The sequence below is a fragment of the Lithobates pipiens genome, unplaced genomic scaffold (assembly GCF_037356315.1).
Source record: "Lithobates pipiens isolate NorthernLeopardFrog02 unplaced genomic scaffold, aLitPip1_a1.2 Scaffold_25, whole genome shotgun sequence".
Classification (NCBI taxonomy): Eukaryota; Metazoa; Chordata; class Amphibia; order Anura; family Ranidae; genus Lithobates; species Lithobates pipiens.
In genome coordinates, this window is record NW_027507787.1 from 130,267,887 (window position 1) to 130,284,564 (window position 16,678).

The 16,678-nt window shown below is 39.1% G+C and overlaps 1 protein-coding gene across 5 annotated transcripts in view; it reads left to right on the forward strand.

Moving 5' to 3' along the window:
* The window catches only part of PARG (poly(ADP-ribose) glycohydrolase), a 175,052-nt gene that overhangs the window by 62,556 nt on the left and 95,818 nt on the right, over window positions 1-16,678 (forward strand). For all 5 annotated transcript variants that reach the window (XM_077454874.1, XM_077454878.1, XM_077454875.1 and 2 more), the window contains one exon: window positions 9,220-9,312. In XM_077454874.1, the coding sequence (XP_077311000.1) occupies window positions 9,220-9,312 (93 nt within the window). The remainder of the gene's footprint in view (window positions 1-9,219; window positions 9,313-16,678) is intronic.

The following is a 16,678-nucleotide window of genomic DNA, read 5'->3' on the forward strand; positions in this document are numbered from 1 at the left end:
TTACTTTTGATCCCAGATATCATTTATAAAGATATTTAAAAAGTAAGGGTCCCAGCATTGAACCTTTGGGTACACCACTGATAATCCTAGACCATTCAGAGTAAGAATCATTAACCAATACTCTGAATTCTGTCTTTTAGCCAGTTTTCTATCCATTTATATACTGATATTTCCAAGCCTGTAGACTCTATCTTGCACATGAGCCGTGTGTGCGGAACTGTATCGAACGCTTTTGCAAAATCCAAGTATACCACGTCCACCGCCACCCCTCTGTCCAAGGTTTTACTTACCACCTCATAAAAAGAAATCAGGTTTGTCTGACAACTTCTGTCTTTCATGAATCCATGCTGTCTGTTGCTTAATTTTATTTATTTTTTTCCAGCAAGAACTCATCTATATGATCTTTTATTAAACGCTCCAAAATCACGGTATCTTTGGAAAAGCTGATATCCAATCTGGCAGCTCAAGGATAAATCCCAGAGCATAAGGGAAGGAGAGGATAGCCCCATAGTGCAATATGTTTCAACAGAAGGATTTATTAAAACAGCACACTAAAAACTTGCGTCAGGGCAACCAAACATAAGTAAAAATAAATGCACCGAAAAAAACTGAGCGATGGTTTGCAGCAACCAGCTCAAACGATTAGATGTCTCACAATGGGCTCCATTGGTGGCAGTGCAATCATCCATATACAAAGATGCAGCTTAATTTTTCTTTAAGTTCAGCGGGGCAGTCAATGACTAGCATGCACTTTACCACACAAAATGGCTTGTTAGAATAACGGGCAAATTTTGACCCAGAAAACCATCTACTCTACCAAGAATGGAAAATTCTGTTGTTAAAAATGTTTGTGGTCATATACACATTTCCTCAAGGTATATTTGAAAGAAACAATAACTTTGCTGTACCTCCTATTCTGTATGAGAAATTGTATTTGATTTTTTTCTTGTTCTGCATGTTGCATATAGCTCTCAACGATATTAGATAAATGTCCATGCCTCTAATGTGGTTCCTATGAGCCATGTGGATCAATAGGAAGCAATCCTTTTGAAAGCTTTGGGTTCAATAGTGATTACATTATGGCTTTGCTTGTATTGTGTTTGTCTTTTCCTGTGTAGATTGCAAGGCCACTGTACGATTACTGTTAATCACAATATAGTTCTAAAAATGGAGGTCATCTTGGTAGACTTATTTTTTTATTCTTTTATTAATTTAAAACATGTTCTGAGATCGCCGTGTTCCTTGGTGCCGTTTGTAAGATAGGCGGCACTGATGGGCGGCACTGATGGGCGACACGGATGGGCAACACGGATGGGCAACACGGACGGACACTGATAGGTGGCACAAATTGGCACTGATAGCTGGCATGGATGGGCGGCACAGGTGGGCATGGATAGGCGGCACAGGTGGGCATGGATAGGCGGCACAGGTGGGCACTCATAGGCGGCACAGGTGGGCACTCATAGGCGGCACAGGTGGGCACTCATAGGCGGCATCGGTGTTATAGTAATGAATGCCAATCAGTGCCAAACAATGCATGCCAATCAGTGATGCCTAATGTGGGCACTGATTAGCATCCATTATGGGCACTGATTGGCACCCATTGTGCTGACTGGCATCCCTGGTGGTCTAGGGAGGATTATGGATTTTATTACCTTTTCCCTGGTGGTCTAGTGGTGTCCCTGGTGGTCCAGTGTGGGCATCCTCGGGGGGGCCGTGCTGATAATCGATCAGCACAGACCCCCCCTGTCAGAGGAGCAGCCGATCGGCTCTCCTCTACTCGCGTCTGACAGACGCGAGTGAGGGAAAGCCGATCACCGGCTCTTCCCATTTACACTGTGATCAGCCGTGATTGGACACGGCTGATCACATGGTAAAGAGTCTCCGTCGGAGACTCTTTACCGAGATCGTAGTTGCCGGGTGTCAGACTGACACCCCGCAACAACGATCGCCGCGATGCGCGCCCCCGGGGGCGCGCAGCGGCTCATAATCCTAATCACGTCATATGACGTCCGGTTAGGATTATGAAACCACTTTGCCGCCGTCAATTCCCTATAGGGCGGGCGGCAAGTGGTTAATGTGTGGTTAAAGTAGGAGTTTTCATTCTCCTCTGACTATTCCATGAGGCTGCATGACCCCTGACCCCGTGTCTGTCTGGGCAGTGCTAATTGTGGGGGGGGCGGAGGGGACGGGACCTTTCTAGCGTTACACACCAAACTGAGCATGTGCAGAGTGACCCCAAGGCTCTGTTCTATGAGGAGGTGGATTGGGACAGTAAAAGGGAGGATAAGAGAAGATGGGATAAAAACTGCTTTTTTACACAATGTGGAGGATTAACTCCTTAGGTTCCACAGTGAGTATAACAAGCATGTTTTACTGCATATTCAGACTGATTTTACTCTTGTGAGTTTAATAACACTTTAATTGTATTGCTATTACATAGGGGACCAGTAGACCAATAGACTCTCCCCTGCACTCCACTACAACTAATTGAGCAGAGATTATATGTGCCAGAGTTCTGGGGACATTATCGGGGGGGTCATACAGCCATTGGATCACTTCCACCTGAAACACAACAGTTGGCTTGTCAGATTTATGACATATATCGGTGACTTAAATGATGGTCAGTTTGTGGGTTTAGTAACCCTTTGAGATATTTTAGTCGATTTATTGTTCATTTTATTTATTTTTTGTTTTTGAGTTTGTGCTTTCTTTGTGGTACACTTGAAGTCCATCCTTTGTTGTCTTGGAGTCAAAGTGGTTTCCCCCATTTTTCTCTGTGGGGGGATTTTTGCTGCTTTTTTCTTTGTGTGGACCGTGTTCCCTGTGGAGGTGTTTACCTCTTGAGTGTATCCCGGTGGGGAAGATTCCCCTTACTTCCAGATGACTAGTGTTGGATGAAACAGGAAAGGAGGGAAAATCCTAGTGGGGGACACCGCATTTAAAATATGACAAGTTTCAATTCAAAACAAAAAAGGATTTAACTTGTAGGTTACTTTATTTCACATCTTATTTTTGTTATTACCTGTTTCTTTAAGCACACTACCCAGAATTCCTTCTAATAATCTTCTGTCCTTCATGAGAACACATGAGGTAAACATGATTGATCTGAGAGCTAAGGTTATGTCCCGCTCAATTAGATAAGCTTGATGAATGGATGCTGGCTGTATTGCAGCCATCCTAGTCTATGACAGATCTTCTTGTTTTCTTGTTTTGAGCCTGGGAGTGTAGTATTGTGGTGCGTTTTTATTCATTGATAACATTAAGTAGCAGATCACAGTATGCTTCAGGGATTTCTTGTAAAGCAGAGGGGATATTTGTCTTGGTGGCCTGCACAAAGACTTGAAGTAAGAAAAGAGGTGTTCAGTTTATAATAAAGCAACAAGCCTTGACATCCTAAAGCCAACGTTCAATCTGCTTATATTTTGCATTTCATAGTTCTACCTTTCCCCCTAAATCAAAGTGCTCATGAACTTTTTAAATAAACATTTTCTCCCTTAATGACATATTTTATTTTAGACCCAGTGACATCACTGGGTCACTGTTACATAGTTATAGTTAGTAAGGTTGAATAAAGACACCAGTCCATCCAGTTCAACCTGAGTGTCTACAATTGTCCCTATCCCTGTACATTGCACACTCACATCAGTCCCTACCCTCAAGAAGCCCACAATCCAAGGTCCCCATTCATATACTGGAGCCAATTTTGGACAGAAGCCAATTAACCTACCTGCATGTCTTTGGATTGGATTTGGACTGTGGTTCTTCATGCAATGCAGTTACAAGACGACGCTCAGGCTGCCCTAGGTGATGCATGCATTTGATGCTGAGCCTCCAACTGAAATCCAATAAATGGATGGAGCAGGCCAGGGACAGCCAGGCCGGGCAACAATGGGCTAGATGATGCTGCATATCCTTCAGCCAGGAAATGAGGTGGGTTGTATCTCACTTGCTGCAACTTCTAATGCACACTTTGACAAAACTCATAATGTGTGGTGGAATCAGAAGCATAGAGTTTAGTTTTAAGTAATATGACACAATTGATCATGTAAATGGTCCTTTGTGTCTTGGGAAGAAAATGTCAGGATTTTGTTTCACATTTGGGGAACAAGCAGTAAAAGGAAACATACCGTATTTATCGGCGTATAACATGCATCCCAAGTTTAGAAGGGAAGTTTTAGGAAAAAAACCTACATTAAAATGCCCATCAATGCAGCCTTATCAATGTCCATCTGCAGCCTTGTCCATCATTGTAGCCTAGCCCAGTGTCCATCTTCAGCCTTGCCCAGCGCCTTTGCATCCTTTCCAGTCTCTTTGCAGCATCTCCCCGTTTTAAATTTGGCACCGATGAAGAGGAGCGAGCGGAGCCAGGATACAGAAAGCTGAGCATACTTCGGCTTTCCTCGGCTCCTCTCGCAGTCCCGCCCATCTCCACTGATTGCGAGAGTAGCGAGCGCCGCTGACATACAGAAAGCCGAGTGTACTTCTTGCCCAATATGTGACGTGAGAAGCATAATGTAGTATAAAAAATATTGTGTAATGACATGATGGATACCTGGTGTCTTGTAGTTTTCCATGATCCCTTTTTATTGTAAGTTTGTGGAAACTGAATTTCAAATTTCAGAAGATGAACTAGTGTTTTGCATTCAACACATTTGCTGATTTTTTTTTTTTTTTTTTTTTTTTTTTTTTTTTTTATTCCATGTAATTGCAGCTGCAGTGTCCTATTTTTCTTTGAAGGAAAGAGCTGGAACTCTATATACGATTGTTGGCTGTCGTTTCCCATTAGTTTTAACATGCAGAGTAATTAAATTTTTTTTATCTTTTTTAAAGCCAGAGTTCTGCTTTGCAGTTTAAAATATCCAGGGACCTTCTGGGAACACAAAACTTTGCATCAGCCATTATTTCCCAGCAATTAATTGTTTAAGAAAGAACTATTGGTACATGTTTGAGTGCTGGTATGATGCATACACACTTTGACCACAGGATGGGAGGATATATTGTATAACAGAAGCATTGTGATGACCATAATGTATCATCCTTGCTTTGTGAGACACAACTACATGTTGTACTTATTATACTAATATTTCCTTATTTTGCCTTTTGTTTAAATTGTAAAGATCTGAAAAACGTACAGAATGTAAATCCTCATACACGTGTATGTATCTGGGGAAGCATGCATCGGTGTTGCTAGGTTGCTCCAGTTAATTTTTATTTTTTCTTCTTCCCATAATGTGCTTCATGTTTACCGGGTGCGCCGGTCAGGAACAGTACTTTAGAACAAGCCTCCTGTTGACTAGCTAAGCAGAGTCTTCATAGTGTTGTCATCAAACTGCATGCTCATACAGTGGGCATTACAGAATGCCATGTCCATGCACACCTCTCTTGTCTGTATACTGTGCCCATGTCTTCCATGCTACTTGGTCATACTTTACTGGCTGCAGCTCCAGAAAGGGGGCTGCACAAGGAGTCTTAATTTTCCTCATAGCAATGTGCTAATGATGTCATCGAGGGGATCTGTGCACCTCAGTCTGACACACATGGGCAAACAGCAGAAGTGGTTAAAGCTGGAATGGGAGTCTAGCACAGAACATTTTTTTCTTTTTTCTTTTTGTTGAATCTTTGACCAAGAAAAGGAGCAGAAGCTTTAGCAGACAGAAGGTAAAGGTCACCCATATTATTGCCAGTGGTCTTCCTTCAGCCGAACTTTCACCATTATGGATTTACCATGCTTTGTTTTGAACTGTCACTGTGTAGAGGCAACCATCTTGGTAGAAGCAGGGCTTTACTTCCTCATTGGTGCCTCCGGCAAGGATAACCATAATCAGCACTAAAGTGACACCAAATTTCAATCTAGATCTGAAATTGGTAGTCTGAAGCAGCAGGAAGGAAACTGAGAAAATGGGAGATTTCATGGATTAGATTGTTTGCACGATCTGTTCTACTGAATTTAGCATTACTATCTACTTTTTTTTATTTTTTTAAATAGTTTTAATATATCAAGATAATAATAATGGTTTTAGAATTTGTCTATTTGTTGATTGCATTAGTTAAGACTTCTTTTAAAACCATAATGCTCATATTTTTGCAGGAAAAAAATTTTTGTTTTTCACAGGACCCTGCAAAACATTGCACCCACAATTAGTGGTGCAATGCCAGGCCCCTGAAGATCTCTAGCTCTGTGTTTTTACCTAGGTACGGGCTTTTAGTTGCAGAGCTGGGGAAAAGTATCCATGGACTAAGAGTGTGGTGATAGTCTCACTTGTATTTCATTGAGCACTAAATACGGATGTAAATGTTGCAAAGGTGGAATTTGCCCTTAAGAAGGATGCTTTCTGCTATTCTCAAACCAGTGTTTGTATCAGAATAATCCAGTGCCTTAAGTATGTTTAGGAAACAAATACAAATCTTTCATCTGTAAAAGGTAGTGTTCAGATTCTCTGCTTAGTGGCTGAAGGATACATTAATATTTTGAAATAAATTATTCTAAATCGGTCAAGAAGCAGAGGGATTGAAAGAAAATATCTCGACACCAAAAGGATACTAAACAGATATATTTTTTTTTTTTTTGCATGCAGTCAGCATTTTCAATCTTGATTATGCCTTCTTGTGATGTGATGGATAGGTCTGTCCGGGATCATGCGTCTTGTGTTAGTTTTGTATGATTTGATGGGCTGTCAAGCAGAGGGTTTTTTTTTTTTTAAATAGTGGACAGTGCCGTCTCCTCATCTTGTTTAGACTGTCAAGTAAGCTTGATCATTACCTTCAGAGGAGCAGTGTATGCTGACACGGGGTCATTACTTCTGGCAATATTTATTCCAGCATCTGTTAAGACAGTGATAGACATTTTTGCACCCTTAAAGGTACAGGTATTTCTCAAGGCATGTGTGTGTGTGTGTGTGTATATAATAGCATACAGTATGTATTGGGTTTTTAAACATTATGGGATAAGTACAAAGTTAGACAAAAGTGCAACTGTATTAAATGGTATATTAGAGTATTTATTAAAAATATTCCTGTGGTCGAGAAACTACTAGCTGTTAAAACAGTGTAGTAGGGTTCACCAATAAAATCCTCACAACATTTCCTTTTTCATTAAGGAACTTCTGTTCTAAACACACAGTCAGCTTTAGGCATTACTACATCTTAAAAACAGACTGGAATACTGAGTGTACATAACCTGAGTTTATGTTCCTTATTGTAAGTGTCTAATTGTCATTGTCATATTCCTTGAACTCTTTGTATGGACCAGTGACCCAAGATAGCACATGCTTATTAATTTGTAGAATATTCCCTACATTTTTCCTTGAGCTCACCATCTAGTAATATCTCTATCATCTCTATTACTTCTATCTCCATCTCCATCATCTCTATTGCTATCCTTTAAAAAAAATAAAAAAATAAAATCACCTGCTGTTTACTAGATTGGATAGCCTAGTAAAATCTGATTACACATCTCCTTCAATAAGATATGATGATGCTCTGTGCACATATCTGATAGTTAAGTTTTGAGGTCCTACTACTGCTGAGTGGTCCCTTTTGGGTCCCTTCAGCTTAGTAGAGCTTTAGATATTGAAGAGTGAGATTTTAGCACAAGGAATAAAACTCGGCTACTCCTTTTACTGGTTAGTAAAAAGGACCTAATTGGTTGCTAGGAAAAATGTATTGTCTACCTTTTACAAGTATATGTGGGAGTTGCGTTACTGTGCAAAGGCACTTATCTGCTGCATCTTCCTGCTCTAATTGGTGCTAACCGTTTTGATGATTATTTCTGTTTTAGCAGAATAGTGATCCTTTAGACATCAGTAACAATATTTAAATTTTTTGCAAAATAACTACTTTATTGGTTATATTTGTCTTGTACAAATTAGCAGAGATAATTCAGTAAGAAGGCATTTATTAAGGTGGCTTCTTTCTATAACCAGTGTCACATTATACATTTTGATGAATGCTATACACATAAAATAAAGCATGACAGCCTCCTATTCATATGTCACATATAAACGCTTGATGTCAGAATCCAGCCATACAAGCTATTGCTTATCCTGACAGCTAGCAGTACTGTGTGATTCAGTATATTCAATGCATTTAACTTTTCATGGATCTTTTTTTTTGGGGGGGGGGGGGGGGAGAGGAGGGATTGAGAATCTGCAAAGCTCCTTCATGCAATAAGAGACTAGAAGACATGTTTGGTTAAACGATGGCTTTACATTTCTAGGTTGCTGCAGTTATTATTTGTAAATATAAAATAAGACAGCGGACCGTTTTTTTTTTTTTAGAACATTTTCAGGCTTGAGTTGCCATCACATGGAAGACCAGCACAGTGCTTGTCTTCTTAGGTTTCTGGTTATTGGGTAGAGGTGGTCCCCATTTTCTCACATAATGTAATGTGATTTAGAAAGTACTCTTGATCAGAAACTTGGCACCATTTTTTTTTTTTTTATCACTTATGAAGGCTTATTTATCCTATAGAGATGAAGGTATAGGAGATGCATCAGATCTGTTATGAAAGGTCTAGGTCTTGCAGCTTGGCTTTTAATCAAAGAAGTCCGTTCCAGCACATAAACTATAAAAGTGAAAATGTCACTGGAAGAACAGGCTTATTTAAAAGCTAAAGACTTGATCTTGGATGTTAATCTGCATTCCCCTCCTTGGTATGCAAAATGGCCAATCTGCAAATACTGGAATGGAAGTTGTCTTCCTCTTTGCTGCTACCAACCTGATGTGATGTAATTAAAATTATATTGTCAGTCTTTGCTCTCTCTGTCTCTCCAATTCACTGATGAGCATTAAATGGCATTCTCTGCTTGAGTTAGCTTATCCATAAATAATGTCATTAAATAACTACATGGCTATTACAACTAGACAGTAGAGGTTACAAAACTATTAAGTCAATTACTACAGTATGTGAATGGATCTTCTATATGGAAGTGTCTGAGGCCCAGACGCTCTGTGCAGTTGCATAGTAACCAATCAGATTTTCTCTTTACAACACAGCAGAGTGCAAGAAAAAATCTGATTGCTAGAGAAATGATAGCTTGTCAGAAACCATTTGTTTTAACCTCTTTCAGAAAAAAGACCCAATTTCTTCATAAACAGATCATATTCTCGTAAATAACATTCCGCTGTTTCCTAGACCTATCCTTTTGAAAACATGTTTCGTTGTTTAAATATTTTTTTACGTATTAACAGTGTGTTTTTCTCTTTGTTCTTGTGCAGGTAATGGAAGAGGCTGAGAGCACACATCTGTTCAGTTCCATTCTTCCTGACATGGTTTCTTTGGCCCTTAGACTCCAAAAGCTTTGCACAAAGGTAAAAGGCTAAGACCTATAGGCATAGAGCAAGAGTAGTAAGCAGAATTATGTAATGACTAGTTAATGATATATATATATATATATATATATATATATATGTATGTGTATATATGTATATATGTATTTTATATATATATATAATTATAATATTTTTAGTATGGCTTTGTCTCACCTTGTTTATAATGAATGTGGTAATTAATGCCCTCAGAACACTATAAAAACAGTCAACAGCCTGTACTGCAGGTAATAAGACTGCAGGTAATTTCATGTTGGAAAGAAACTGACAATCTGCACTTTGATCAAATACCACCAAAAGAGAGCTCTATTTGTGTGAAAAAAATGACCTAAACTTTATTTGGTTACAGCATTGCATGACCACACAATTACCAGGTAAAGTAGCGCAGTGCTAAATAGAAAAAAATGGCCTGGTCATGAAGTGGGTAAAACATTCCAGAGCTTGAGGTAGTTATTGCTGTATTTCAGACCTCTATAAATCTGAAGTTCCATGCATGTACACTTATTACCACACATAATCGAGTGTTAACAAATTCCACGTATAATGAAAGACATACAATTTATTATTATGTACCAGAAGATTTTTTTTTATATATATATATATATATATATATATATATATATATATATATATATATATATATATATATATATATAAATTTTTTTGCCTTTTTAAACTGTATAAAACTTTAATACAGTTTAGTATTATAAAGAGTATGTGTATAAGGGACTTTTATGGAGGCAGACAGAGCAGAGTTGACAGATTTCTGGTTTGGCCTATTCAGTGATATCCAGCACTAATAATATCTTTAGCTGTTAGTGTACACATGATGACCTTTATTAGTACAAGTGCTAGAGTAAAGTATAGTATACAGTGCCTTCCAAAGTATTCACCCCCCCCTTTGGCTTTTTACCTATTTTGTTACATTACATAATCTGAATTATATGTGATGGATCAGAACACATTAGTCTAAGTTGGTGAAGTAAAAATAGAAAAATATATACCTAAAACTATTTTTCAGAAAAAAGAAAAAATAATTGGCATATGCGTATGTATTCACCCTCTTGGTTATGAAGCTCATAAAAAGCTCTGTGCAACCAATTACCTTCAGAAGTCAAATAATTGGTGAAATGATGTCCACCTGTGTGCAAGCTGTCACATGATCTGTCATTGCATATACACACCTTTTTGAAAGACCCCAGAGGCTGCAACAGATAAGCAAGAGGGACCACTAACCAAACACTGCCATGAAGACCAAGGAACTCTCTAAACAAGTAAAGAACAATGTTGTTGAGAAGTACAAGTCAGGGTTAGGTTATAAAAAAAAATATCCAAATATTTGATGATCCCTAGGAGCACCATCAAATCCATCATAAGCAATGGAAAGAACATGGCACAACAGAAAACCTGCCAAGAGACGGCCGCACACCAAAACTCAGACCGGGCAAGGGGGGCATTAATCAGAGAGGAAGCACAGAGACAGACCTAAGGTAACCCTGGAGGAATAGCAGAGACTGGAGTATCTGTACATAGGACGACAATAAGCCGTACGCTCCATAGAGTTGGGCTTTATGACAGAGTGGCCAGAAGAAAGGCATTATTTTCAGCAAAAAACAAAATGGCAAGTTTTTTAATTTCCAAAAAGGCATGCGGGAGTCTCCCAAAATGTATGTCGGAAGGTGCTCTGGTCTGATGAGACTAAAACTGATCTTTTTGCCCATCAAAGAGAACTGGCGCAAACCCAACACATCACATTGCCCCAAAAATAACACCATCCCCACAGTAAAATATGGTAGTGGCAGCATCATGCTGTGGGGATGTTTTTCAGCAGTCGAGACTGGGAAGCTGGTCAGAGTTGAGGGAAACATGGATGGTGCTAAATACAGGGGTATTCTTGAGCAAAACCTGTACCACTCTGGGTGTGATTTGAGGCTAGGACGGAGGTTCACCTTCCAGCAGGACAATGACCCCAAACACACTGCTAAAGCAACACTTGAATGGTTTCAGGGGAAACATGTGATTGTGTTGGAATGGCCTAGTCAAAGCCCAGACCTCAATTCAATAGAAAATCTGTGGTCAGACGTAAAGTTTGCTGTTCACAAGCGCAAACCATCCGTCTTGAAGGAGCTGGAGCAGTTTTGCAAGGCGGAATGGGTAAGAATCCCAGTGGTAAGATGTGGCAACCTCACAGAGGCCTATCCAAAGCGACTTGGAGCTGTGATAGCTGCAAAAGGTGGCCCTACAAAGTATTTTTCTTTAGGGGGGTGAATAGTTATGCATATTGACTTTTTCTGTTGTTTTGTCCTATCTGTTTTGAAGATATTTTTTTTATTGTGAAGAAAAGTTGTGGGCATGTTTTGTAAATTAAATGATGCAAATCCTCAATCCATGTTAATTCCAGGTTATGAGGCAACAAAACATGAAAAATGCCAAGGGGGTGAATACTTTTGCAAGGCACTGTATATCACATAATGTCTTTACATTTTAAGAGCCTAATTTCTATTCCTCTGTACAATATTCATGCAAATGCTTTCCGATATTTCACTGTTAATATACATATTTATATTTGCTTATTTAAATAATTTCTGTCAGAATGGGGGAAAACAGGCAATTAGGAAGTTGGAGAATTTGTTGGCACAGCATCTAATTCAGAGATCACCCAAGTAATTTTTCTCCTGCCTGACACAAGCTAATGAAGCATGAGACCTTTTTGTGATTTAGGTTACCATTTCACTGCTGGAGTTACTGTCTTGTCAGAATACTGTCTGCTGTTTTCTGTTATCTGCTTAGTTTTGACACGTGGAGGAAAACTCATCAGGTATGAACTCCGTGCTATTGTAGGCTCTCAGGTTACACTCGAAAGAGCAGACGGTGTAACTGAATTACTGTTGTGGGCAGACAGCGGAAAGTCTGAACTGAAAGCATCATATCAAAGCCCATATATTCAGACTCATAAAGAAAATTAAGTGTTTAGAACAACCAATCGAATACTACCAGTTCTACATAATATGCACGATCCAGGTACCCAATGCTATACAACCAGTGCTTCATTTTCAGTCACATTGAAAAGCCTTGTCAGCTTCTCGGTTTAAATGACTGGCTTCTTAAAGTGGTTGTAAACCCTTACAAACCACTTTGACCTACAGGTAAGCCTAGATTAAGGCTTACCTGTAGGTCCAAGAAATATCTCCTAAACCTATACGGTTTAGGAGATATTTACCTGAAGACAGCCACCACTGTCTACGGCGCATGCGCCGTAGACAGCGGTGCGCAGGCACACTGGGTAAGCCACAGATCGCAGCGATTTCCCGCGAGTGTCGGCTCCCGTGCGCGGGAGTGACGTCATCGCTGTTCCAGCGAATCACAGCGCTGGAGCAGCAAGACCCACGGAGACCCACCAAGAAGATGGACGCTCGGAACTACAGAGGACAGCAGGACTTTGCTGGCTCCTGTATCAGGTAAGTGACACATAATGGACTACTATGCGATGCATAGTAGTCCATTATGCTTTACCTTTGCAGGGAATCAAAGAGTAAGTAAACCCATTAGGGTTTACTTCCTCTTTAATTCTTAATTCTTTGTTAATCTATCCACTCAAACATACACAATATGACAAAACGTTTTTGGACACTTGACCATCACACCTGATAGAAATACAAAGAATTACCGCTGCAAGGTAATGACTTCTCCCACAAAAGGCTGTCTCCACAATCCCACAAGGTGCCGGCTCTGTTTGCAAAAGGTATTGAAGTAGAAAAGATGTAGCTGGATAGCCGCACTCCAAATTATTCAACTTTATTTCAAAAATGTAATTAAAATCATAGCATCTAGGCTTGTATACAGACTAAGGCTGGATTCACACCTCTGCAGTTTTAGTGCTTTTTGCATTTTGCAGATTTGAACTACAAAAAGTGTTCCATAGGAAACCATGTTAAATGGACTGTAGTGCTAATCTGCAAAATGCAAAAAGCACTAAAACTGCATAGGTGTGAATCCAGCCTTCCTGCACAGCCATTCACATGGTTCACACCGAATACGGTGCTTAGTCATAGCTAATGAGCAGAATATACATACAGAGCTGCACGCACGCACGCAATTCGACAAATGGATAAAATATGTGTATAACAAGATAGCAATTAGGAAGACACCTGTGAACATCCAAAGTCTGAATATTAACATTTAAATGGTTGGAAGGAAAAAGCCTTTTTCACCTAAATCAAGCGGACATGTTGAAAGCCTAGATAATGGTAATAAATGAATAACATGATAAATCTTATCCTTAGGTGAAGAGGTACAGGTGTAACCTGAAAACAATAAAAATGACATAAGTAAAAACATTTTTCATTTCTTATGTAAAAAAAATAAATAAATAAAATAATAATAAATAATAATAAAAAAAGAAATCACACGCTTCAGCAGACACACAGAAAAAAGAAACAAACTCTCAATGTGTGTACACACCGATGCATGGGACTCATTAAATATCAAAACCGCCAGAGAAAAACACAAAAATATTCCCTAAAAATGACACATCCCAAAAAAGGTTGCATAATAGAAAGATTGCAAATATCTCCTTATTGGATATGTCTATCTAGGCATTTTCCTATGATACAATGCATAGATGGAAAGATAAAAAATAAAAATAAATATAGGGATAGACCAAATGAACGATCGATACCCAATGTTCTAAGACCAAAGGCAAATTAAATGTGTATATCCTTATACCGACAAGTATGGGAAGTTGATGCAAAAACCCAGCTAGTTGATCACACCCCTAATATAATATATCAGGCGTGTGATCATCAAACGAATAACAAACATGTTTAATAGGATATTCATTAATGCATAAAATACTGATATTCATAATCACTGCAGCGAAAAATACTGCAATATGTGTATACAGCCCTATTCAAAAAACAGTCTCAATCGAATAATTGGCCTGTCCCCAATGTAAAGCAATTATAATAAATAGAAAATAGTGCATAAACACTATACTATACTATAACACTTTGCCACATTAGTGGGGTGGTTTTTGGAAGTGTCACAGAGGTGGCCATATAATCTGTCTCTTATAGCTCTGTGTGTATATTCTGTATACAAACCTAGATGCTATAATTTTAATTACATTTTTTAAATAAAGTTGAATAATTTGGAGTGCGGCTATCCAGCTACATCTTTTCTACTTGACCATCACACCTATAGTAGTGTGATAGGTATGACATTCTCAAGACCATGGACAGTAATGTAGAGACACTGTGTGTGTGTGTGTGTATGTGTGTATATGTGTATATGTGTGTGTATATATATATATATATATGTATGTATGTGTGTGTGTATGTGTATATATATATAATATATGTGTGTGTGTGTGTATATATATATGTATGTGTGTGTGTGTGTGTGTATATATATATATATATATATATAAAATTATTCATATTTATGGGCGTATAACACGCACTTTTTTCCCCTTAAAATCAGGGGGAAATCGTAGGTGCGTTTTATATACGCCGAACCGCTGCCTCTGAGGGGAAGGAGGGGCCGAGCGCCTCCAAAATAGACTGAGCCGAGTGTACTGTGTAATTGGCTTCGCACACAGTCATGCCCTATCCCCCCCATTGGACCTGTGTTATGTCCATCGTAGGAGGTGGAATTGCGAGACGAGCTGTGAGGAGCCAAGTACACAGGACATCCGGCTCTGTCTATCTTGGCAGTGGTGATTTAAATGATCATGCTGCAGATACCACTTGGGCAAGGCTGCAGATGGGCACTGATCATTCTGCAATGATGGGCATTTAAATGCAAGGTTTTTTTTTTGTTTTTTTTTACTTCCCTACTAAACTTGGGGTGTGTGTTATACGCCGATAAATATGGTATGTGTATATGTAATTTTATTTATTTTTCACAGTTTATAGACTCTATAACAACACAGACTAAATAATATACACTGATTTGGGTTACTTTTACCAAAAAAGTAGCAGAATACATTTGGCCTAAATGTTTGTTTCTCGTATAAAATTTTGCAAATGATCTTTCATCAAAGAGTTGTCACACATTGAATGACAATTGCGCGGTCATGCTCCACTGTAACCATGTGAAATTTTTTATAATTTTCTTCACACAAATAGCTTTCTTTGGGTGCTATTTAATTACTAAATTAATTACTAAAGACAGAAAATTTTGAAACAACTTTTCTTAGTTTCTGTAGGAACATTTAAAAAATAAGTAATTTTTCTCTTTCACTGGTGGGTGCTGATGAGGCAGCACTGGTGGACACTGATAGGCTGCACTGATGGGTGGCACTGATGGGCATTAATGGGCAGCAGTGATGGCCAGCACTGACTGGTATCGCTAATGGCCACTGATTGCTGGCAGTGGTGGACACTTATTGCTGGCACTATGGGGGCTTTATTGTAATCAGGGCACTGATAATCAGTGCCCTCATTACATACCTAGATGTCCTCTGCGAGGAGATGCCGCTGATTGGCTCTCCTCTCCTCACACTGTCATTATGAGATGAGTAGTGCCAATTACCGGCATCTCCGTGTTTACATGTGACCGGCTATGATTGGACACAGCCTATCGCATGGTTAAAGGGCCGTGGCTCATTACAGAGATTGGGGTAGCGCCGTGTCTTAACAGCACTGCGTGGCCATTCTGGGAAGCCGTCATATGACATCCACCCAGAACGAGAGCTGCACGGGGGCGCCAAGTGGTTAAATACCACCAAAAGAAAGCTAAGTCCCAAAAAAATGATAAAATTTTAATTTGGGTACAGTGTTGCATGAATAAGTACTGAAATCTGAAAATTTACATGCACAGGAAGGGTTGAAAGTGTCAGGAATTTAAGTGGTTAACAGTGCTTTAAGAAAATATACTTGAATTTGTTTTTGTTTTTTTTTTCTTAAATCAGTTTGTCACTGCCACTTTTATCCACTAGTCGGTGCTACTGTTCTTCAGATCAGCTTACAAGTCCATGCTCTGTTTTAGACAGGATACATGGAGACATTAGCTTCTGTTGCTTCAGATGATTCACAGCTGTAATGGTAATTACAGCAAATGGATTGTGGATTGGATTAAACATTTTAAATGTCTCAACAATTAGAAGTTTGAATTCAAACAGTATGTTTTTGTGTGCTGCAACAAAATCCTCTTCTACTCCTTATGATTTAGGTGTTAGATGCCCACTGCAGAGTTGTCTGTTTGGCCATCTGCTTGTTATTAATTTAGATTACTAGGGAAAAAAACTGTGTGTATATGTGAGAGCTATATTTAATCAGGTGGTCTCGCTTTAGAGGTGCAGGACAGGGTACAAGGGAAGAGACTAGAATTTGGGGTGACGGGTATC